A 22,677-nucleotide genomic window follows, 5' to 3' on the forward strand; every position below is an offset into this window, starting at 1 on the left:
TTGACAAGCCGATTTTCACTAGTTCCATTGGCAGATTTTTTTTGCTTTTTTCAAGCAAAAAAATCTTTTAATTGTTGTTTTTTTACTTATTTTTGAAAGAGCATTTTTTTCGAGTGTTTTTGTTATCTAAATGCATTCATTTAAACCAGAGATACTCATTGCGCGGCTCCTCAAGCTCTAATTGGCAGCTCGCACTTGCATAGCAGCTTATAACAATATGGTAACGATAACACACAGCGAATACTGCACAGTATTAAGTATTTTTATTAAGCTTGCGTTTTTGTAGTATTAAGTATTTTTATTAAGTATTAATTAAGGCTTAATGGTGTTTCCTAAAGGGGACATCTGTTAAACCTGGCAACGCAGCCCGCTTAAACCACCTCACATTTGACCGCAGAGCACGCTAGCTCCTTTAGCCAGCGCACGCTAGCTCCTTTAGCCAGCGCACGCCATGGATCGGTTTTTAATTAAAAAAGGGCAAAAACCAGCACAGAAACCAGCACAAAACCATGCTCATCCTGAATGTCTCACTATGATTACAACAACAAACTACAAATACAACATGAAGAAAGTCGAGCACATGCACGCCAGCTGCCGCTCATCCCAGTATTAAGGTAAATGTGGTCTGTGTTCGAAACCGCCTACTACTCCTACTAACTTTAACTTTTTTTTGCCGAAATGTTGGGTATGCATCATGAGGTTACTACTCATACTCAAACTACCCAAGATGCAACGTAACGTGACGTCGCCGATCGTCATTTCCCGTCAAAACGGGAGTTTCAAGCTAGCTACAACGAGGGTAGGTTCACTTCCTGTTTTCAAAACAAAAGCACCAACTGTATGGTAATGGCTTTCCCTATGATAAAAGGCAACGGGTATTTTATTTTGTGAAAATAACCGGAAGTGCGTTGCTCACTGCGGCTAGCTTTAGTAGCGCCGAATTCGTGGGAACAAAATTGTAAACAGCCGGTATTTTGTCAGGTTTTCAACACGTTGGGGATCTAAACGACTACTTTCTCACCTGAAAATGTTTCAAATGTTGCTAAAGTTTACAGAGTTTAGAGCTTAAGGGAAATCAGCTTCAGGCCGGCTGATTTCAGCTCGGGCAGGAGCGAAATGCATTGTGGGTAAACGCTCTGCATACTGTCTGATCGATCAGTATGTAGTATGTAGTATGTAGTAGGCGGTTTCGAACACAGCCGTGGTCTTATTGAAAATGCATTTTCTGTGTTGTTTCTTTTTCTGCGGGATGTTTTATATGTAGAAATGCATATTTGCTAAAGGGGACTTTAGTATGTTGTGGTAAAAGTGGCTCTTCCCTTGATTCTGCTGCCAATGTGGCTCCTGTGAAATAAATAGTGAGTATCAGTGATTTAAACTAATGTTTGGTGATGGGTACCATGGCCGGGGAAGTCCTCTTCATCCAGAGCACTGTGGGTGGGATCGGTGATGTACCGCAGGGCGATGCTGTTCTCTCTGACCGGGCGGCCGTTCTGATGAGAAGGAAATCGTGTCTTTTATACGCAAATGTTAAGAAAGAGCTGTTTTCTAAGATGCAGTAACAGAGCAGATGGACTCGTTTCACCTGAGCTGTGGGACACATCAGGGAGAGCCCCAAACACTGGAAAGTATTCACTTTTTTACACTTAATAACCACTCACTTATTACTTATCAAGGGTATAACCATCAAAACACGACTAAAATACACATTTAAAACAATTTGTTCCAGCAGCATCACAGTGTTAGTGGGGGAAAAAATCTGAGTGTTTATACCGTGGCGGTGCAGGACCGGTTGTCATGGTTACCCATGCGTTGAAACGGCAGCAGGTACTCGTCTGCGTCCACCACGTCCTCCGTGTCGTCGGAGCTCAGCAGGCGGGAGTAAAACCTGCTGTCCGAAGGACTCGGCAGGTCACCCTGAGACACAAGGCGGGTCACAAGCTGTTCAGTCTCTGACGTTTTTCATCTTTTTATCAATGATCCAGATCGGATTCTCATTGGACAGCAGCTGCAGGATCTATCAACAACTACTGAGACAAACCTGCAGAGTTATGGCCCAAAGGAATAAAGAACTCTTTGAATTTAGTGAAAATTACAATTATTGGTGATAAAATATGAAATACAGAAACGGATGGAAGGATGGATGGATGGATGGATGGATGGATGGATGGATGGATGGATGGATGGATGGAAAGATAGATAGATAGATAGATAGATAGATAGATAGATAGATAGATAGATAGATAGATAGATAGATAGATGCTGTTATTGCTCGCAGAAACAATAAATACGATATTGTTCAGTTTCTGTTCTGATTGCACAAAGTGTCTTATTTTACTAAGTGGATGCTCACTGCTCCTCCCCATCTTCCGTCCTTCCCTCCCTCCTCCTCCCCAGTGAGGAGCTGAACGGTCTGATAAACAGTCGGCTAAAAGACATCTAATGCTGGAATATGGAGTTATAAAATGAACCAAACTGTGATAAAATGCTGAGCGTCTCTAACGTACCTGTATCACCAGGTACCTGGATGGGTCACGGGCCATCTGAGAGAAGTCCACGATCAGCTCCCTGAACCTGGGACGACACGACGGGTTGATCATCCAGCCTGCAGGAAAACAGCGAATCATTTAGGTGTTGTTTTCTCCAGCTGTTCAGTGGATAGTTCTTTGTTCTTTGTCTGTAGCGCCCGCACACTTTTATGCCAAAACGTTTTACCTTTTATCTCAAACATCTAGAGCTCATTTGGTGTTGTTCAGTGTTTAGCTACAAGATCAGCTGATGGTGAGAATGAAAACATTTACGTCCCATTCTGAGCCCCTGTGAGTCCCCTCAGGTTGAGAAGTGATAACTGCCCGATGGCTTTGCGCCCAGCCCCACTTGTGGGGCTTTTTCTTACATTTGACCATGATCATGTAGACGTCGATGGTGCAGATGGGGGGCTGAGGCAGCCGCTCTCCTTTCTCCAGCACCAAGGCGATCTCGCTGGCCGGGATGCCATCGTACGGTTTGGAGCCAAACGTCATCAGCTCCCACACCGTCACACCTGCAGAGCATCGACAGAGCATTGGGGGCTTATCCGGGATAAGCATAACACTGGCTGGTAGAAACGTTAGAGTATTTTTTATGCAGAAAACGTACACGTTCTGTTAAAAGATTGTTGGTTTGCAGCTAAATTTAGCAGGTTTTAAACTCTTTCTTGAAAAGCAACACGAACCAGAAAGAAATAAAAATTAGCGTAAAATCTTCTGCAGGGTGACACGGAGACAAGAGTCTGATGAGGATGAAGGCACTGCCTCCTCTCTGAGGTGCACCTCATCTTTACTGCAGCAGCACATAAAGCACAGTGGATCAATATTCTATAATCTGCAATAATCTGCAAAAATTTGCAATAATCTGTGATAATCTGCAATAATATGCAGATAATCTGCGATAATCTGCAATAATCTATAATAATCTGCGATAATCTGCAATAATCTGTGATAATCTGCAATAATCTGCGATATTTTCATTCAGTTTGGATTAAGGTTTGAGTTAACATGAACAAAGTGGAGGGCTTCACTGTATTGTCCCCGATGAGACCGATGTGGCAGATTGGGGGCTTGTCCGGGATAAGCACAACACCGACTGGTAGAAACGTTAGAGTGTTTTTGATGCAGAAAACGTACAGATTCTGTTAAAAGATTGTTGATTTGAAGCTACGTTTAGCAGGTAAAAGAGCAAAGCAAGATTTAAACTCTTTGTTCAAAAGCAACACGAACCAGAAAGAAATAAAAATTAGCGTAAAATCTTCTGCAGGGTGACACGGAGACAAGAGTCTGATGAGGATGAAGGCACTGCCTCCTCTCTGAGGTGCACCTCATCTTTACTGCAGCAGCACATAAAGCACAGTGGATCAATATTCTATAGTCTGCAATAATCTGCAATTAATATGCAATAATATGCAATTAATCTGCAAAAATCTGCAATAATCTATAATAATCTGCAATAATCTGCGATAATCTATAATAATCTGCGATAATCTATAATTATCTGCGATAATCTGCAATAATCTGCGATAATCTGCAATAATCTGCGATATTTTCATTCAGTTTGGATTAAGGTTTGAGTTAACATGAACAAAGTGGAGGGCTTCACTATTGTCCCCGATGAGACCGATGTGGCAGATTAGGGGCTTGTCCGGGATAAGCATAACACCGACTGGTAGAAACGTTAGAGTGTTTTTGATGCAGAAAACGTACAGGTTCTGTTAAAAGATTGTTGGTTTGAAGCTAAGTTTAGCAGGTAAAACAGCAAAGCAAGTTTTAAACTCTTTCTTCAAAAGCAACACGAACCAGAAAGAAATAAAAATTAGCGTAAAATCTGAGTACAGAGCAGCCAGAAGTCAGCAGCAGGCGCTCTGAAGTAAAGCGTTGCCCGGGGGTCTCCTGTGGGCTGCAGAGCGGGGAGGTTGTCTCACCGTAGCTCCAGACATCGCTCTGATGAGTGTAGGTCCACTGCAGGATTGACTCCAATGCCATCCACTTAATGGGAACCTTCAGAGAGGCGAAAATAACAAAAAAGCAACACAGAGCAGGATCATTTATAAGAGATATTTTAGGAAATCCAAATGACTCCAGATGAATAAATTCAAGTCTTCTGACACGTTTCCAATCCAAACATCGACCAAATCTCCAAAGACTGTCATAGGAAGGCAGCCTGTCCTTATTTCAGCCCTGGGTGTGACACACCAATCAGTCGAATGAAAGCATACCTTTCCCCCGTCAGCATGGTATTCTTTCTCATCAGCTGTCAGCAGCTTGGCGAGGCCGAAGTCAGTGATCTTCACGTGGTTTGGATTTTTCAACAGGACGTTCCTCGCTGCGAGGTCTCGATGCACCAGGTGACGCTCCTCCAAGTAGTTCATGCCCTGCACACAGGCAGAGATTTCAGAGGGAAATCAGCTTATTGGAGCAAACTTTTTCCATGAAGAAATGTTGATGCTGCGTCATGACCAGAGGTGGGTAGAGCAGCCAAAAATTATACTCAAGTAAAAGTACTGTTACTTCAGAATAATATGACTCAAGTAAAAGTAAAAAGTAGTCATCCAAATAATTACTTGAGTAAGAGTAAAAAAGTGCTCGGTGAAAAAACTACTCAAGTACTGAGTAACTGTTGAGTAACGTCTGATTTATTTGTTAACACAAGCATTCAATCAGACAGACAAACACACTAAATAATCATCTTTAGGCAGATTAGAGTTCATCCAATTGATAAAATAAATTAAAATAAACTTAATTAATTTCAAAATAGCTTAAATTAAAATAATCCAGGTAAATTAAAGTACTTCAATAAAAAATAAAGAGACTTAGGAAATGTTTAAAACATATGTAACCCATATGTAACCTAAAAAACAAACATTCACCTATCCATGGGGGGGAAAAACGAGTTTAGGAAACTTAGCGCTACATGTTTCCTCAAGTTAGATGTTGAGTTTCTGCTGAAATGTGCGTTTGTTTTGGTTGCCACAGAAGACACATAATGTAGCTGCTGTTTCTCACTCTTTGTAAGGTAAACATGCTTTCAGTATGAGGCCTCGTCTGCGTCTTCATTTCCCACCGTTGGTTCTGACATTTTTCACCTGTTTCTTTGTTTGTTTGCTGCGACTGCTAATGCTAAAGCTAACCCGTCCCGCCGCTGAGATCGAGTACGGTCACGTGACCAGACTGCACGGCTGCGTCTGATTGGTGGAACACAGTCAGGTGGTAGAGCCTTTGGCGGAAGTCTCTCTCTCTGTCAGAATAAAACATTAAAATGAGGCGTACGCGGGGGGATAAAAATAATGAGGCGTAGAATACCAAAGAGGTAAGAAGAAAAGTAACCAGCTCATTGTAGCCTAATGTAGCGGAGTAAGAGGACAGTTTCTGCTGCACACATCTACTCAAGGAAAAGTAAAAAGTATAGAGATTTAAAACTACTCCTAGAAGTGTAATGTTTTCAAAAACAGGTGCCAACCATGGAAGTTGACCAGTTTGCAATCCAGCCTCCTGTTCCTGAATCTCTGTTTCCATTTTGACCGCATGGTGGTCGTTGAACTTCCCCCGTGGGGCGACCATCATTACCTTCCTCTTCTCTGATTGGTGAGTTTGTGTCACTCCTGGAGCAGGATAACCACATCAGTAGAACACAAACTCACACATCATGTGCATGCCACACACACATTTATTAAGAAATGTGGTGGAGAATTCCCCTCGTGGTGTGTGTTAGACAGAGCTGGAACCCACAGAACCCTCAAACATCTGAAAACCTTATCATCGGCCTTCAGATCCCCCTGTTGTCCTACAGAGACGCACTTTTCATCCCATTTTCACCAAATACAGTCCACAATAACCAATTCAAACGTTTTAAAACCATCTTAGGATCTCCTAGGAAACCTTTAAATCACTTTAAAATGATTAGGCCAAATTTAAAACCTACTAAAGCCTCCCATAATAGAGACTATTTAGTAATGTTAGCGTATGTAGCGGAGTAACAGTACAATTTCTTCTGCACAAATCTACTCAAGTAAAAGTAAAAAGTATAGAGATTTAAAACTACTCCTAGAAGTATAATTTTTTTCAAAAACTTACTCAAGTAAATGTGACTCGTTACTACCCAACTCTGGTCATCCTGCTGTTATTTTGTCTCTGAATCTCAGTCTCTTTGTGTCGAAGACCTTTGTGATCATGTTGAATAAAGTGATCGGGCTCCTGCATGTGTCTCCAGAAAGGACAAAGGCTTCGACTCGTGTGCAAACACAGATTAATGTTGCAGATTTTAGCTCAAGACCTTGATGTGTGTGATTTTCCCAGCGATTAAAAATCCAGCGGAGACTTAAAACAGATTAACAGAGCTTCACACGCAGCTTCCTGCTTCAGGTTAACGGACCTCTGCGGGATTAAATGGAGCCGCAGACAGAGCTGGTGCCTCAGGCTCAGATTCTGAGACTTTCTGTACTCACCTTGGCAATCTGGACACACCAGTTGAGCATCCACTGGGCGCTGATCTGATCCCTGTGGTGCCGGACGTAGTCCAGCAAGCAGCCGTACGGCATCAGCTGCGTCACCAGCTGCACCGACGACGTCAGGCAGATGCCCAGGAGACGGCACACGTGAGGGTGGTCCACGCTCGCCATCACGTACGCCTCCTGCACACATTCACCAGGAAACACATGATAGAACATCAATTTGACTTCATAGTTAGGGACCGAGCAGTAAAACTGCTATTGTATCTGTAGGAGTTCTTCTTTCTTATTCTTTGCAAAAGATGCTCGAAAACTGATGAAATTTTGCGAGCACCACCTGCCAGTCAACGACATGAAAGAATCTAAACTTTATAATTTTGGGAGTCGCTCATTGACTCTGTAGCGCCCCCTACGGTGCTTAAAAACAGTCCCCGCATTGGGCTTAGTTTCACGTGGGACGACGAAACTCGGGACACTCATTCATCATGCCCAGACGCACAGAAAAGTCTCACGCCTCCATGGTCCCACGTCCACAGGAAGGCGGCCATTTTGGATGGAAGGTGCGTTTTGGTGCCATTTTTGACCGATTCCACGCCTTGCATATGATGGAACTCGTCCTACAGATTTAATGCTACAGACTTCAAACTTGGCCAGATTACTCTTAAGACATGACTTAAGACTTAAGCCTGTGAGCAACAGACTTTTACAAAATAAAAGCCTGTGAGCAACAGACTTTTACAAAATAAAAGCCTGTGAGCAACAGACTTTTACAAAATAAAAGCCTGTGAGCAGCAGACTTTTACAAAATAAAAGCCTGTGAGCAACAGACTTTTACAAAATAAAAGCCTGTGAGCAACAGACTTTTACAAAATAAAAGCCTGAGAGCAACAGACTTTTACAAAATAAAAGCCTGTGAGCAACAGACTTTTACAAAATAAAAGCCTGTGAGCAACAGACTTTTACAATAATAAAACCTGCGTTAATACGTGATAAAATATTTATCGGCGTTAAATAATTAACAAGTTAACGCGATAATAATGAGTTAACTCGCCCAGCCCTCGTTTGCATTAAAAGAGTAAAATGACCATCAACATTAAAAGAAGAATAGAAGTGTTTTAACACTGCAGAGTATCTGCTAAACTTTCATGGCGAAGTGACAGTGAGAATCAGCTTCCTGTGTGGGAGGAGCTACAGATAGTTGGCTCCTCCCACACAGGAAGCTGACCGTATCGCCTCAGGACTGATGTTAAGGATAAAGCTCCAGACATTTAGGATGGAGATTATTCCCTGTGACCCCCACAGAGATCGGCGGTCAGACCGGATTCTTCACCGACGATGAACCGCTTTAAACAAGCAACACGGTTATGGCCCAAGAGGTTGTTCTCAACCCAGCCGGGAAACAGAAGTTTGCTTTAAAATGGTGGCAGAGCAAATGGAATGAGGAAGAAAAGTCTTACATCCAGGACTTCTTGGTTGGCTTTGGGTGAGGTTGCCTCTCTGAGAACTTTGATGGCGACTGGAATCTTCACGTTCTCCCCTTCGGGGATCCATAAACCCTGAACACACACACACAAGCGTCTCACTTCTCCTGGAAATCACGCAGAAACAGCCGACTGCGCCCAAAGCAAACGCCGTTACCTTGAAGACGGTGCCGAAGGCCCCCGAGCCGAGCACCCTGACCTTCTTGAACTCCGTCTCCTTCAGGATCCTCAGCAGCGCCTGATTGGGCGCCTGACCGCTCGGGGTCAGCGGCTCCACCAGCTGAAAGTTTTCAGTTAGCATGTTAGCCTTCAAAGTTTTAGTCCACTCGTTGTTTTTAATGAACAAAATGTTGCGATAATAACCTCCTTCTCCTGCAGCAGGCGGCGCAGAGTCCTCTTTCTCTTGATTTTACGTCGCCGTAGCGACACCAGCACGAGCAACGACACGACGACGGCGACCAGGAGTCCTCCGACCACAGCCACCGCGAGCGTGGAGTGAGTGGAAGCACTGAAACACACACACACAGGCCTTAAAGAGGTGTTTTAATCTGGTGTTTAATCCAGCAGGTCGGGCTGGGCAACGATTAAAATGTTTAATCTAATTAATCACATGATTTCCCTGATTAATCACGATTAATCGCATTTGTACGCAGAATCCAAAAATGAATCCAAAAGTAGTGTATAGCTTTTAGCATTTAGCTTTATTTTAAATGTGCTGCCATATGAATGAAAGTGCCATAACATTTGTTGTGCAAACACACTTTTAACATCAGCATCTTTCTGTAGTTTTTATGTAGAAGCCTCGCTCCACTGTCTGTTTCCTTGAATGACTTGCTGCTATCAGTTGTGTGTTTTGCCTTTAAGTGATATTTTAGACTGGAACTACTACGCTGAGAAGACAATTCAACTTGGCAGAGTTTACAGATGACTTTGGTTCTGTCGACTCCGCCGTCTGGAAGAACTTTAACATGAAAATGGCCGAGTAAAAGTTCCGTACCCTTCTCCATGTTTGGTGGATCCGCCGATTACTTTCTTTTCCTGTTCCACAGCAGACAGCAGCAGACTTTTACAAAATAAAAGCCTGTGAGCAACAGACTTTTACAAAATAAAGCCTGTGAGAAACAGACTTTTACAAAATAAAATCCTGTGAGCAGCAGACTTTTACAAAATAAAATCCTGTGAGCAGCAGACTTTTACAAAATAAAAGCCTGTGAGCAGCAGACTTTTACAAAATAAAATCCTGTGAGCAGCAGACTTTTACAAAATAAAAGCCTGTGAGCAGCAGACTTTTACAAAATAAAAGCCTGTGAGCAACAGACTTTTACAAAATAAAAGCCTGTGAGCGACAGACTTTTACAAAATAAAAGCCTGTGAGCGACAGACTTTTACAAAATAAAAGCCTGTGAGCGACAGACTTTTACAGAATAAAAGCCTGTGAGCAGCAGACTTTTACAAAATAAAAGCCTGTGAGCAGCAGACTTTTACAAAATAAAAGCCTGTGAGCAACAGACTTTTACAATAATAAAATAAATAAATAAAACCTGCGTTAATGCGCGATAAAATATTTGTCGGCGTTAAATAATTAGCGAGTTAACGCGATAATAACGAGTTAACTCGCCCAGCCTAACCAGCAGGTCTTAAAGTTCAACCTCAAAGAGAGAAAACACTCAGCCAGTGTGTGAAAAAGTAAGTGAACCCCCTGATCCAGCAGCTTCAGCAGCAGTGGTGAGCTTTGCCATGACCTTTATTCCACAGCTGCAGAGCGAGATCGGTCATAGGAAAAGGTTTTAAAGGGACAGTTCACCGCTTTAAAGGGACAGTTCGCCTCTTTTGACATGAAGCTGTGTAACATCCCATATCAGCAGCATCATTTCTGAACATCTTCTTACCCCCTGCTGCGTCCTGTGAGCAGAGTTCCAGCCTCATTTTGGTGTTGATGAAGGTAGTCCGGCTAGTTGGCTGGGGTTTAAAAAATAAAGCGTTTTGCTTCTCAAAACAATATGCGTTCAACAGAGTAATACATTTGCATCACAAAATGGTTCTCCAGGAAAAAGTCAGACCTTTCCTTTCCTTTTGTTTCTTTTCCTTGCATTTCCTTTCTTTCCTTTCCTTCTCTTTTCCTTTCGTTTCGTTTCCTTTTGTTTACCTGCTGTGCAGACCGAGCAGCAAACAGCGTAACAGGCGCGGCTGTCGGCAGGCGGCAGCAGGCAGTGATACGCAGGGAGAGAAAATAGGGCCAAGAGATTGTGAGGTCTGACTTTTTCCTGGAGAACCATTTTGTGATGTAAATGTATTACTCTGTTGAACACATATTGTTCTGAGAAGCAAAACGCTTTATTTTTTAAACCCCAGCCAACTAGCCGGACTACCTTCATCAACACCAAAACGAGGCTGGAACTCTGCTCACAGGACGCAGCAGGGGGTAAGAAGATGTTCAGAAATGATGCTGCTGATATGGGATGTTACACAGCTTCATGTCAGAAGAGGCGAACTGTCCCTTTAAGGGGGGAAAGAATGAAGATTAAAACAGAGGTGCGTTTACCCTGTGCATCCGAACAGTCCGGGTCCTGAACACCTGCAGACACAAAGAAAAAGCCTCAGAGCAGCTCAGAGCTTCATGCTCCCTCCAGGGAAATAGAAGACTAAATGACGACAAATTTTATCTCAAAACGTAGGCATTTTTGTCCTCTTTCACACAAAGTCACACTCATTGACCTCTGCCACACAGATTCATCACAAATCGTATCTGAGCGCAGAGAGTCGTCCCTCCAACTGACGTCCCCTCCCACTCCTAAAATGATCAAAATAAATGTGTAAAAATTATCTTAAAACTGCCATAAAAAACAAGCAACACATAGCAGCCGAATGAAAATTACACCGCTGGCTTCTGCCGTCCCTTGGGGCGCTCACGGTACAAAAATTATTCGGATACAGCATTTACTTTTCGAACTGTGACCGTTTGTTTGAGACAGTAGGCGAAAGTCCAAAACAGTCAAATTAAACAAGCGATAAGTCTGCGTCAGTTGGAGCTGCTCGCATGCTGACGAGCTGTCTCCTAGCAACAAGCTTAACAGCCTGCTCTGGGGCCATTTTGGGCCTTGTCGATGCCTTATCCAAATACCCACAATGCAATGGGAAAATGCATTGAAAAGCAGTTAACATTAAGCACTTAAGCATTTTTAAAATGGCATAAAAGCTGTATTTTACACAGGACGCAGAGGCGCAAAATTGAATGGGAAAATCGATTGAAAAGCACAAAATGAGGCCATTTTGAAAATGCCATTAAAGCTGTATTTTAAACAGGACCTTGATAAAAATGACATAACTGTCTTCAGCAGACCTGTCTTTGGAATTTTGGGTCTCGCAGAGACCCAAAATTCAATGGAAAAATCGACTGAAAAGCACTTAACGAACCAAAAATGCCAAAAACTGCCCTGTATTGGAGGCCTCATAACTCAGCCATACGACATCACAGAGACCTCATTCAAAGTTTATATATGACAGGAGACTCTCATATTTATAGGTTTGTCCAGGTATATGCATCAGGATTAAAACTCATGGTCATACGGAGAGAAAAAGAAGGCACTTTTGCCTCAAATGCCAGAAACTGCCCTATTTTGGAGTTGCCATAACTCAGCCATTCGACATCAGAGAGACCTCATTCAAAGTTTATATGTGACAGGAGACACATTTTTTTTATAGGGCGGGCAGTATGTTGGCACAACCAAACTCGATTTGAACAATCCTAAACGAAGTAAGAGTATAAATATCAGAGAGTTTAATAAAGGATGGATCAGGTGTCAGGCTCCATCAGGTGGTGCTGATTCAGCAGGGAGTCTCACCCCTGGGTGCAGTTCTGGTGGCACAGCTGGCATTGGCCCGACTTGTCGGCATACTTCCAGATCACCGTGTCCCCGTCTCCTGGCACGCCGTGGGGGCAGCGTGGCACGCAGCGGAGGCCGTCTTTAGGGTGGGCGCACTGGGAACATTGGTGAGGACCCTGCAGACGGACAGAGGAGGGTTCTGTGATCGCACCTCAGGAGCTTCTGCTCCAACTTACAGCTCCTCTTCTGATCTAGCGTCTACGTGTTAGCATCTACGAGTTAGCATCTACGAGTTAGCATCTAAGAGTTAGTATCTACGAGTTAGCATCTACGAGTTAGCATCTAAGAGTTAGTATCTAAGAGTTAGCAACTAAGAGTTAGCATTCAAATTCAAAGAATGAAGTTATTCATAAGGTGCTGCAGTTAATCCATTAAAATGCAACAACCGGGACAGAAACTGAACCAATCCTGTGTTTTAGTGACTAATCAGAAGCAGGACAGCACTTATGAATGACCCCCCCGAGGTGGACTGACCGGCCCGTGGCAGCTTGGGGAGCCCGTCTGCGGCAGACACTCCGGGTGACACTCCACACAGCTACCGTTCACCTCCACCTCTCTGGGCACTCTGCAGGGTGACACGGAGACAAGAGTCTGATGAGGATGAAGGCACTACCTCCTCTCTGAGGTGCACCTCATCTTTACTGCAGCAGCACATAAAGCACAGTGGATCAATATTCTATAATCTGCAATAATCTGCAAAAATTTGCAATAATCTGTGATAATCTGCAATAATATGCAGATAATCTGCGATAATCTGCAATAATCTATAATAATCTGCAATAATCTGCGTTAATCTGCGTTAATCTGCGTTAATCTGCGTTAATCTGCAATTATTTGCGATAATCTGCGATTAATCTGCGATAATCTGCAATAATCTGTAATAATCTGTAATAATCTGCAATAATCTGCAATAATCTGCGATAAACTGCAATAATCTGCGATTAATCTGCAATAATATGCAATAATTTGCGATAATCCGTGATAATCTGTGATTAATCTGCAATAATCTGTGATTAATCTGCAATAATATGCAATAATTTGCGATAATCTGTGATTAATCTGCAATAATTTGCGATTAATCTGCAATAAACTGCAATAATCTGCGATTAATCTGTGATAATCTGTGATTAATCTGCAATAATCTGCAATAAACTGCAATAATCTGCGATTAATCTGCAATACTCTGTAATAATCTGCAATAATCTGCAATAATCAATAATCTGCAATAATCTGTAATAATCTGCAATAATCTGCAATAATCAATAATCTGCAATAATCTGTAATAATCTGCAATAATTTGCAATAATCAATAATCTGCAATAATCTGCGTGAATCTGCAATAATCTATAATCTGTAATAATCTGCAATAATCAATAATATGCATTAATCTGCAATAATCTATAATCTGTGTGAATCTGAGGAGAAAATATTTACTTCTAACTGTAGGATTATCATTATTCCTGAAACCCTGAGACATCCAAACAAAGGTCTGAGTCTCTCACCCCTGCAGCAGGTTGCAGAGCGGCACACAGCGCCCCCTGCGGTCAAAGTGCAGGCAGGACACGCACATGTCGGGCCCCGGGCCCCAGCAGCCGTCCTCAGAGCACTCCTGGTCACAGGTGCGATTCTCCCGCCCTGTGTGAGGCAGAGCAGAACACGTCTCACTCTGCAGGTATGTAGGTAGTTAGGTAGTTAAGTAGGTAGGTAGTTAAGTAGGTAGGTAGGTAGGTAGGTAGGTAGGCCGGACTCACCGCACACGTCGGGCAGAGAGTCGTCCCTGATGGTCTGGTCTGTGGATCTGAAGAGGTGGGCCCACTGCACGGTGTCGGTGTAGCACAGCTCCAGGTTCTCCTTCAGACGCACCCGGCCGGCGCTCACCTCCTTCAGGGAGCGCAGACCCAGCCACTGCAGGTGCGCCACCTTCACCACCACCAGGCTGTACTGACTGGGAGGAAGCAGGCAGTTAAATCTTTAAACCAGTCTGAAAACTAGAGGTAAAGATCTAGCATCTAAGAGTTAGCATCTACGTGTTAGCATCTAAGAGTTAGTATCTAAGAGTTAGCATCTAAGAGTAAGCATCTAAGAGTTAGCATCTAAGAGTTAGCATCTAAGAGTAAGCATCTAAGAGTTAGCATCTAAGAGTTAGCATCTAAGAGTTAGCATCTAAGAGTAAGCGTCTAAGAGTAAGCGTCTAAGAGTTAGCATCTAAGAGTTAGCATCTAAGAGTAAGCATCTAAGAGTAAGCATCTAAGATCTAGCATCTAAGAGTTAGCATCTAAGAGTTAGCATCTAAGAGTAAGCATCTAAGAGTTAGCATCTAAGAGTTAGCATCTAAGAGTTAGCATCTAAGAGTTAGCATCTAAGAGTTAGCATCTAAGAGTAAGCATCTAAGAGTTAGCATCTAAGAGTTAGCATCTAAGAGTAAGCATCTAAGAGTTAGCATCTAAGAGTTAGCATCTAAGAGTAAGCATCTAAGAGTAAGCATCTAAGAGTTAGCATCTAAGAGTAAGCATCTAAGAGTAAGCATCTAAGAGTTAGCATCTAAGAGTAAGCATCTAAGAGTTAGCATCTAAGAGTTAGCATCTAAGAGTAAGCATCTAAGAGTAAGCATCTAAGAGTTAGCATCTAAGAGTAAGCATCTAAGAGTAAGCATCTAAGAGTTAGCATCTAAGAGTAAGCATTGAAGAGTAAGCATCTAAGAGTAAGCATTGAAGAGTTAGCATCTAAGAGTAAGCATCTAAGAGTTAGCATCTAAGAGTTAGCATCTAAGAGTAAGCATCTAAGAGTTAGCATCTAAGAGTAAGCATCTAAGAGTAAGCATCTAAGAGTAAGCATCTAAGAGTAAGCATCTAAGATCTAGCATCTAAGAGTTAGCATCTAAGAGTAAGCATCTAAGAGTTAGCATCTAAGAGTAAGCATCTAAGAGTTAGCATCTAGAGTTAGCATCTAAAAGTTAGCATCTAAGAGTTAGTGTTAGATGTGTGTTTTCATACCTGCCACAGAGCATTACTGGCCTTCTTTCTTACCACATTCTCCAATTATCAGGTTTTTCCCTTTAATTCATCTAGTATTGTAGTGACCATTTGTCCATAAAAAAACAAATTAAACTTAAACCAAACTAAATCAAAAGGCCACTGATGCATCATGGGGGATGTGGTTTAACGCAGGCAAAAGAAGATGAATGTCCAAAATGAATTCTTATGTTTTCTGATGATTTATTTCCAAACAATAAAACAAACAAAAGAACAAAGAAAACCTGCTGCTCTCTCCTTTTTCCTGGTAAAAAAAACCATCGGCCCACCCAGGTGCATGCTGGGACTCCAGATGCCCAGTGTGACCCAATAGGAGGGTTTCAGTTACGTCATCACGGGAGCGAGCAAATTGAAGTTGGTGGGCAGGAAGCTTGACTACAGCAGCACCAACATGGAGATGAGTGAACATTGTAGTGGTTTGGAGCCGGCACATAGGGAAAAGTATTTGGCGTTAGTTGAGAAATACATTGGGCGTGACCCATACTTAATGAAAATGTCAGAATTTTCGCAAGACCAGAACGATTTGCCGAATATAGAGGCTGTGGACATAACGAGCTACCTGCTTCTCCAGACGTCTCACTACACCAAGCGACAGATGAAGGCCCACAAAAGTTTGTAGGCATATAACTATTACCACAGCGGATGGATCAGCAAACTGGGAGTAAAACGTCTGCAGAATGATTGTGTTTTGGTGTTGGCCAGGGTAAGTTTGTTTATGGTGCATTATCCCAGTGGAAAATGCAGTGTGTAGTGCAGGGCTGGGCAGTAAAGCAGAACCTAACATGTTGAATGCCGAGCTGTGAATGTTGGCACTCATGTTTTGATAAAATGCCGAGTTCCAAATATCCAAATGCTGACATTGTGTCTTTGTTAGCCTAATGCACAAGGCAGAGAGAGAGCGATTCTGTTGTCATGTACTTGGGAGCTAATGTGCGCTGTTAGCATTTAAGCACTTCGAGGATACTACTGAAACGTGAAGTTTGTGACGACGTGACAAATTTGTTTTGTTTAGATCAACCACTCTCAGAGATCGCATGAAACACCGATGGCGGTGTGTTAGCTCTGTGTTTGGGTAACCCAGCTTGACCGTCGGAGCCCAGTCCACTGACAGTAGCCAACAACGCGCTGGGGCAGCCTTCAAAACAAAGCCCAAACGGAGCCCGTATTACATTACTGTTGATTGGCATTAAACAACATAATTCTTTACTGCACTACTACTAAACCGTTAGATTTCGCACATGACGAAGTGGTCACCGCAGGCACGAGCATTTGCAGATTCAGCTCCTCCAGTCTGTAAACGTAGGTTAGCTATCCACTTTTTGCGGCGTTGTTCTGTGAGTTTTTTCCATTTCTCACCTCTATGGGCGATTACCTTCGGTACCCGATAGTAACCCTTTCCCTTCTCTCGGTTAGACCGATTGCTACATCCAAAAACGGCACAAAACTGAGGTATTTTGGGCAAAAAAGTGGCAGACAAAACAGTGTTTTCAATGGGCTCCAGCTCAGGTTGCCCACCACTTAGGTTCGCGCGCTTAGAAAAATACGGAAGTGACGTCAAGTGAAACCCTCCTATTACCAAAATATTCCAAACAAATAACTAAAGGAATATTAGCAAAAAATCTAATCTAAATAAAGCACTGAAATTAATCAAATAAAGTTACTCATAATTAACAAATTTAATTTCCAACCAGAACCAAAAAAAACAAAAACCAACTTTGCAAATAGCTCCTACAAGTAGAATCAAACTGAATCACACACACACTCCTCCATGGTGAAGTACCACCGACTGGCCACCGGGGGGAGCTGGGTACCCAGTCTGAGAGCCCCAGGCTGCTCTGATTTACCTGAAGCTGAGTCCTAACCAGCTAAGAGCTGAGGAGGGACTCACTTCTGAAACGTTATCCTTCCCCGGATGATCTCCAGGTTCTCGAACGCCGACAGAGACGTGAGGTTCTGAGGCCAGGACGCGATCAGCAGGTAACCTGGACGACACAGACACTGAGGTCACGCGGCTCAGCCGACAGGAAGCCCAGCGTGAGCGCACCGCCAGAGGAGACCTACCCGTGATTTCCTTCACCGTCCGGAAGAAGCGCAGCATGTCGGGGTCCATGGGGGGGATCTTGTAGTGAGGGTCCCTGAAACAGCCAATCAGAGGATCAGAGTCCGTCCCCACCGAACTGCTCAGGTGAAACACCTCCATGTCTGTTTCACTCTTAAATAAATCAGTGTGCTGGAGCTTGTTTCTATCCAAGTACATTTATACACAAAACGGATCGTTTTATCTTTTATTTTATATCTTTTTATTAGGGCTGAACGAGTTAACTCGTTATTATCGCGTTAACTCATTAACCATTTAACGCCGATAAATATTTTATCGCGCATTAACGCAGGTTTTATTTATTTATCTTTAAAAAAATTTATTTTTTATTTTACATTTAAAAAAAAAAATAAAAAATTTAAACGAAAAGAAAAATTTGGCCGAGAGAGGGGGAACAACACGCAGCACAGGGCCATCCAATGCGGGACTTGAACCGGGGCCAGCTGCAGCGAGGACTGTAGCGTCTGTACATGGGGCGCCTGTTTTTTTTTTTTTTCGTTTAAATTTTATTTATTTATTTATTTATTTATTTATTTACTTTAATTTTATTTTATTTATTTATTTTAATTTAATTTTATTTATTATTTATTTATTTATTTATTTTAATTTATTAATTAATTTATTTATTTATTATTGTTTTTGTTTTAAAGGATTTTATTGCCTTCTTGTGATTTTATGTAGCTGTAAAGCACTTTGAATTACCTTGCCTTGCCTGCTCAACCCACTACGCCACAGAACCCCCTGTTTTATTATTTATTTTATTATTGTAAAAGTCTGTTGCTCACAGGCTTTTATTTTGTAAAAGTCTGTCGCTCACAGGCTTTTATTTTGTAAAAGTCTGTTGCTCACAGGCTTTTATTTTGTAAAAGTCTGTTGCTGTCTGCTGAAACAGGAAAAGAAAGTAATCGGCGGATCCACCAAACCTGGAGAAGGGTACGGAACTTTTAAGGGCCGTGTATACTCTCGCAGCAGTGTGTCGCAGACACGATGCAGTTATTTTTGATTTATGCCCAATTTTGAAGCGCGGTCTGCGCTACGTTAATCCCACGGCACAACGCAAGAGGGACATCACGAACAAGCTAGGATTGTGGGTGTGGTGGGTGGCGTGTTTCTCTTCCGGTTACGGAGGTCATTCAACAACAACGGCGACTGGACGAATGCGCACTTTGATTGAGATGCAGCTGATCGATCTAGAAATAGAAGAAATATTGCTACTACTGGAGCTGGCAGAGAGGTGAAAGAAGCGTCACGGTTAGCACGGTTAGCACGGTTAGCGTCACCATTAGCTGGTTAGCAAACCGGAACTACGCATAGTGTAGAGCGGATGTACAGTTGACCAATCAGAGGCCTCCTTTCTCTCCTCCCTGCGACGATATCTGCGGCACTGTCTGCGGTGAGTTACAATTTTGGGGAGGTGCGCTAGAGTGTCTGCGTAGGGGGGGGGCATGTCTGCGTTAACTGCGACACACACGCAGACGACCTGGTTTCCGAGCATATACTCCGCTTTACTCGGCCATTTTCATGTTAAAGTTCTTCCAGACGGCGGAGTGGACAGAACCAAAGTCATCTGTAAACTCTGCCAAGTTGAATTGTCTTCTCAGCGTAGTAGTTCCAGTCTAAAATATCACTTAAAGGCAAAACACACAACTGATAGCAGCAAGTCATTCAAGGAAACAGACAGTGGAGCGAGGCTTCTACATAAAAACTACAGAAAGATGCTGATGTTAAAAGTGTGTTTGCACAACAAATGTTATGGCACTTTCATTCATATGGCAGCACATTTAAAATAAAGCTAAATGCTAAAAGCTATACGCTACTTTTGGATTCATTTTTGGATTCTGCGTACAAATGCGATTAATCGTGATTAATCAGGGAAATCATGCGATTAATTAGATTAAACATTTTAATCGCTGCCCAGCCCTAATTTATTTGACATCTTTTTATCATTTTTCTTCGATGGCTTTTTCTTCAGCCCTGAGAGAGACTGATGAAGGATCATTTTACTCCTTCTTCTTGGCGTTTTTTAGTGTGTGGGATGCAGCGCACCCCCCAGCTGGGACTGAGCGTCTCACCCGGTGAAGGACGATTCCAGGAGGATGATGTTCCCCTTGATCTTGGTGCAGTTCCTGAAGGACCTGATGTTGGAGGCATTGACAGCGATGGCAGTGGCCAGAGAGTCCGTCCCGATTCCGTCGCATTCTGCAGGAAGAAGAGAAGAAGAAGAATCCGGCTCAGGCTGCTGCTGAATCGGGAGGATTCAGGTGTGTGCGACTGTACCTTTGGGACAGGGTCCATCACAGGCTTTGCAGCGGTGGACTCCCTTCTCCTGCAGCTCGTACATCCCGGCGCTGCAGGAGCGGACGCACGAGCCGTCGGTCACCACGTAGTTGTCTGCAGGAACAGAACACAAACGTTCAGGCTGCAGCAGGACTTAAAGGGACAGTTCGCCTCTTTAAAGGGACAGTTCGCCTCTTCTGACATGAAGCTGTGTAACATCCCATATCAGCAACATCATTTATGAACATCTTCTTACCCCCTGCTGCGTCCTGTGAGCAGAGTTCCAGCCTCGTTTTGGTGTTGATGAAGGTAGTCCGGCTAGTTGGCTGGGGTTTAAAAAATAAAGCGTTTTGCTTCTCAGAACAATATGCGTTCAACAGAGTAATACATTTGCATCACAGAATGGTTCCCCAGGAAAAAGTCAGACCTTTCCTTTCATTTTGTTTCCTTTCCTTTTCTTTCCTTTTGTTTAGTTTCCTTTCCTTCTCTTTCCTTTCTTTCCTTGTCTTTCCTTTCCTTTCCTTTTGTTTAGTTTCCTTTCCTTTCCTTCTCTTTCCTTTCCTTTTCTTTCCTTTTCTTTCCTTTCCTTTCCTTGTCTTGTTTTTCCTTTCCTTTCCTTCCTTTTGTATTGTTTCCTTTCCTTCTCTTTCCTTTCCTTTCCTTTCCTTTCCTTTCCTTTTGTTTAGTTTCCTTTCCTTTCCTTCTCTTCTCTTTCCTTTCCTTTTCTTTCCTTTTCTTTCCTTTTCTTTCCTTTCCTTCTCTTCTCTTTCCTTTCCTTTCCTTTCCTTTACCTGCTGTGCAGACCGAAGTGCAGACCGAGCAGCAAACACCGTAACAGGCGCGGCTGTCGGCAGGCGGCAGCAGGCAGTGATACGAAGGGAGAGAAAATAGGGCCAAGAGATTGTGAGGTCTGACTTTTTCCTGTTGAACCATTTTGTGATGCAAATGTATTACTCTGTTGAACGCATATTGTTCTGAGAAGCAAAACGCTTTATTTTTGAAACCCCAGCCAACTAGCCGGACTACCTTCATCAGCACCAAAACGAGGCTGGAACTCTGCTCACAGGACGCAGCAGGGGGTAAGAAGATGTTCAGAAATGATGTTGCTGATATGGGATGTTACACAGCTTCATGTCAAAAAGAGGTGAACTGTCCCTTTAAAGCAGCCGTGATATACAGAGCTGTGATGAGGTTAAAATGGTGGACAGTCCGTACGTGGGCAGGCTTTGACGCAGGAGGCTCCAAAGGTGTACTTGACGTTGGGGTTGCTGACCTCCTGCTGGGTAATCCAGTTGTAGAGTTTGGGAGGAGGACAGGTATCCTTACAGGTTCCATCGTCGTTAACGGCCCTGCAGGCCTGCAGAGGAAGTGCAAAAGAGACAGTTTACTGCCAGAGGAGGCGGAGCACAACAACACTGCGGTCAGGTTTAGGAGTCACCGCTTGACTAAAACACTCTGGGAGAGCAGTGATCAACACCGTCAGCAGGGCTTAATTTGTGCCAGAACAGGACCCGGCACCTCTTGGTTTTGGTCTGCCCGTGTTCCGGGACTTATTTGGACAAATCCGGTACCTCTCGTATAGAAAAAAATATTAATATTGAAAGAAAGTTAAAAAAAAAATGTAGAAAATAAAACAATAATAATCTGAACAAATCCCATGAATTTAATGTTGTTTATTAAGATAAAACTAGGTCATTTGAAAGACCCGGAGATCTGTTGATGCACTGAAAAGTAGTTTTCATATGTCTGGAACTAGAGTTTGTTCTAGTTGGTAGTTTCTAGGTGTATAGATTGAAGTTCTGTGGTGACCTGTAATCGTTTCTCTTTAGATGTTAAATAGAAGAGGTCCCAGGATGGAACCTTGGGGAACTCCACATGTGACTCTTGTGTGTTCAGATGTAAAGTTACCTTTTGACACAAAGTACTTCCTGTTCTCTAAGTATGTTTTGAACAAGTTTAGTACAGACCCGCCCAGTTTTCCAGTCGTTTGAGTAACATATTTAGGTCTGAGTCCATCACTACACCCTGGCCTGGTTGGTAGTTTCTAGGTGTATAGATTGAAGTTCTGTGGTGACCTGTAATCGTTTCTCTTTGGCTCCAAAGACAGTTACCTCAGTTTTGTTTTTGTTTAGCTGGAGAAAGTTGTGGCACATCCAGTCATTAATCTCCTCAATGCATTTACCAAGAGCCTGTACAGGGCCTCGGTCTCCTGGTGACATTATAATATATATCTGCGTGTCATCTGCATAGCTGTGGTAGTTTATTTTGTTGTTTTTTTATAATCTGTGCCAGTGGGAGCATGTAGATGTTAAACAGAAGAGGTCCCAGGATGGAACCTTGGGGAACTCCACATGTGACTCTTGTGTGTTCAAATGTAAAGTTACCTTTTGACATAAAGTACTTCCTGTTCTCCAAGTATGTTTTGAACCAGTTTAGTACAGTTCCGGAAAGACCCGCCCAGTTCTCCAGTCGTTTGAGTAATATATTGTGGTCTGAGTCCATCACTACACCCAGATTTCTGGCCTGGTTGGTAGTGTTTAGGTGTATAGATTGAAGCTCTATGGTAAAAGTGTGACTCTCACCAGGCACTCGGTGGCCTTGGGCCCGGTGCAGCCGGCGGCGCAGTGCTCGTTGCAGCAGTCGGCGAGTGTGGGGCCGCGACACCTCTTACTGCACTGCTCGGCACACAGCAGCTTGGTGACTGCCGGAGACACAGAGAGAAGGTTCAGCTTACAGCTTCATTATCGGGCTGTTCGTTCAGTTCCTGGATGATTAAAGGAGCAGTCCCTCCCATCAGGGCGTGGGTATTTACATTTCTGGCAGTGATCCGGTCCGGCCGCCCAACAGGAGCCTCTAACACAGCCGAGATCACACTCCTCACCTGGAGACACAAACACACTTTTGTTGGTGAGCCTGCACATTTCAC

The 22,677-nt window shown here is 43.1% G+C and overlaps 1 protein-coding gene across 3 annotated transcripts in view; it reads right to left on the reverse strand.

Annotated features, from left to right (window-relative positions):
• LOC142370423 (melanoma receptor tyrosine-protein kinase-like) overlaps nucleotides 1–22,677 on the reverse strand; it is a 70,989-nt gene that overhangs the window by 3,707 nt on the left and 44,605 nt on the right. For all 3 annotated transcript variants that reach the window (XR_012767858.1, XR_012767857.1, XM_075452993.1), the window contains exons 5-26: nucleotides 22,564–22,632; nucleotides 22,334–22,452; nucleotides 20,967–21,108; nucleotides 19,752–19,865; nucleotides 19,547–19,673; nucleotides 17,438–17,511; nucleotides 17,265–17,358; nucleotides 14,096–14,289; nucleotides 13,847–13,979; nucleotides 12,819–12,909; nucleotides 12,303–12,460; nucleotides 11,003–11,035; nucleotides 8,824–8,968; nucleotides 8,618–8,740; nucleotides 8,437–8,535; nucleotides 6,977–7,162; nucleotides 4,751–4,906; nucleotides 4,457–4,532; nucleotides 2,897–3,043; nucleotides 2,508–2,605; nucleotides 1,774–1,917; nucleotides 1,400–1,493 (exon numbers count right to left, since the gene is read on the reverse strand). Coding sequence is in view for 1 of the 3 variants with exons in the window: in XM_075452993.1 (XP_075309108.1) it covers nucleotides 1,400–1,493; nucleotides 1,774–1,917; nucleotides 2,508–2,605; nucleotides 2,897–3,043; nucleotides 4,457–4,532; nucleotides 4,751–4,906; nucleotides 6,977–7,162; nucleotides 8,437–8,535; nucleotides 8,618–8,740; nucleotides 8,824–8,968; nucleotides 11,003–11,035; nucleotides 12,303–12,460; nucleotides 12,819–12,909; nucleotides 13,847–13,979; nucleotides 14,096–14,289; nucleotides 17,265–17,358; nucleotides 17,438–17,511; nucleotides 19,547–19,673; nucleotides 19,752–19,865; nucleotides 20,967–21,108; nucleotides 22,334–22,452; nucleotides 22,564–22,632 (2,616 nt within the window). In the remaining 2 variants the exon portion in view is untranslated. The remainder of the gene's footprint in view (nucleotides 1–1,399; nucleotides 1,494–1,773; nucleotides 1,918–2,507; nucleotides 2,606–2,896; nucleotides 3,044–4,456; nucleotides 4,533–4,750; nucleotides 4,907–6,976; nucleotides 7,163–8,436; nucleotides 8,536–8,617; nucleotides 8,741–8,823; nucleotides 8,969–11,002; nucleotides 11,036–12,302; nucleotides 12,461–12,818; nucleotides 12,910–13,846; nucleotides 13,980–14,095; nucleotides 14,290–17,264; nucleotides 17,359–17,437; nucleotides 17,512–19,546; nucleotides 19,674–19,751; nucleotides 19,866–20,966; nucleotides 21,109–22,333; nucleotides 22,453–22,563; nucleotides 22,633–22,677) is intronic.

This window comes from Odontesthes bonariensis, chromosome 20 (assembly GCF_027942865.1).
Source record: "Odontesthes bonariensis isolate fOdoBon6 chromosome 20, fOdoBon6.hap1, whole genome shotgun sequence".
Lineage (NCBI taxonomy): Eukaryota > Metazoa > Chordata > Actinopteri > Atheriniformes > Atherinopsidae > Odontesthes > Odontesthes bonariensis.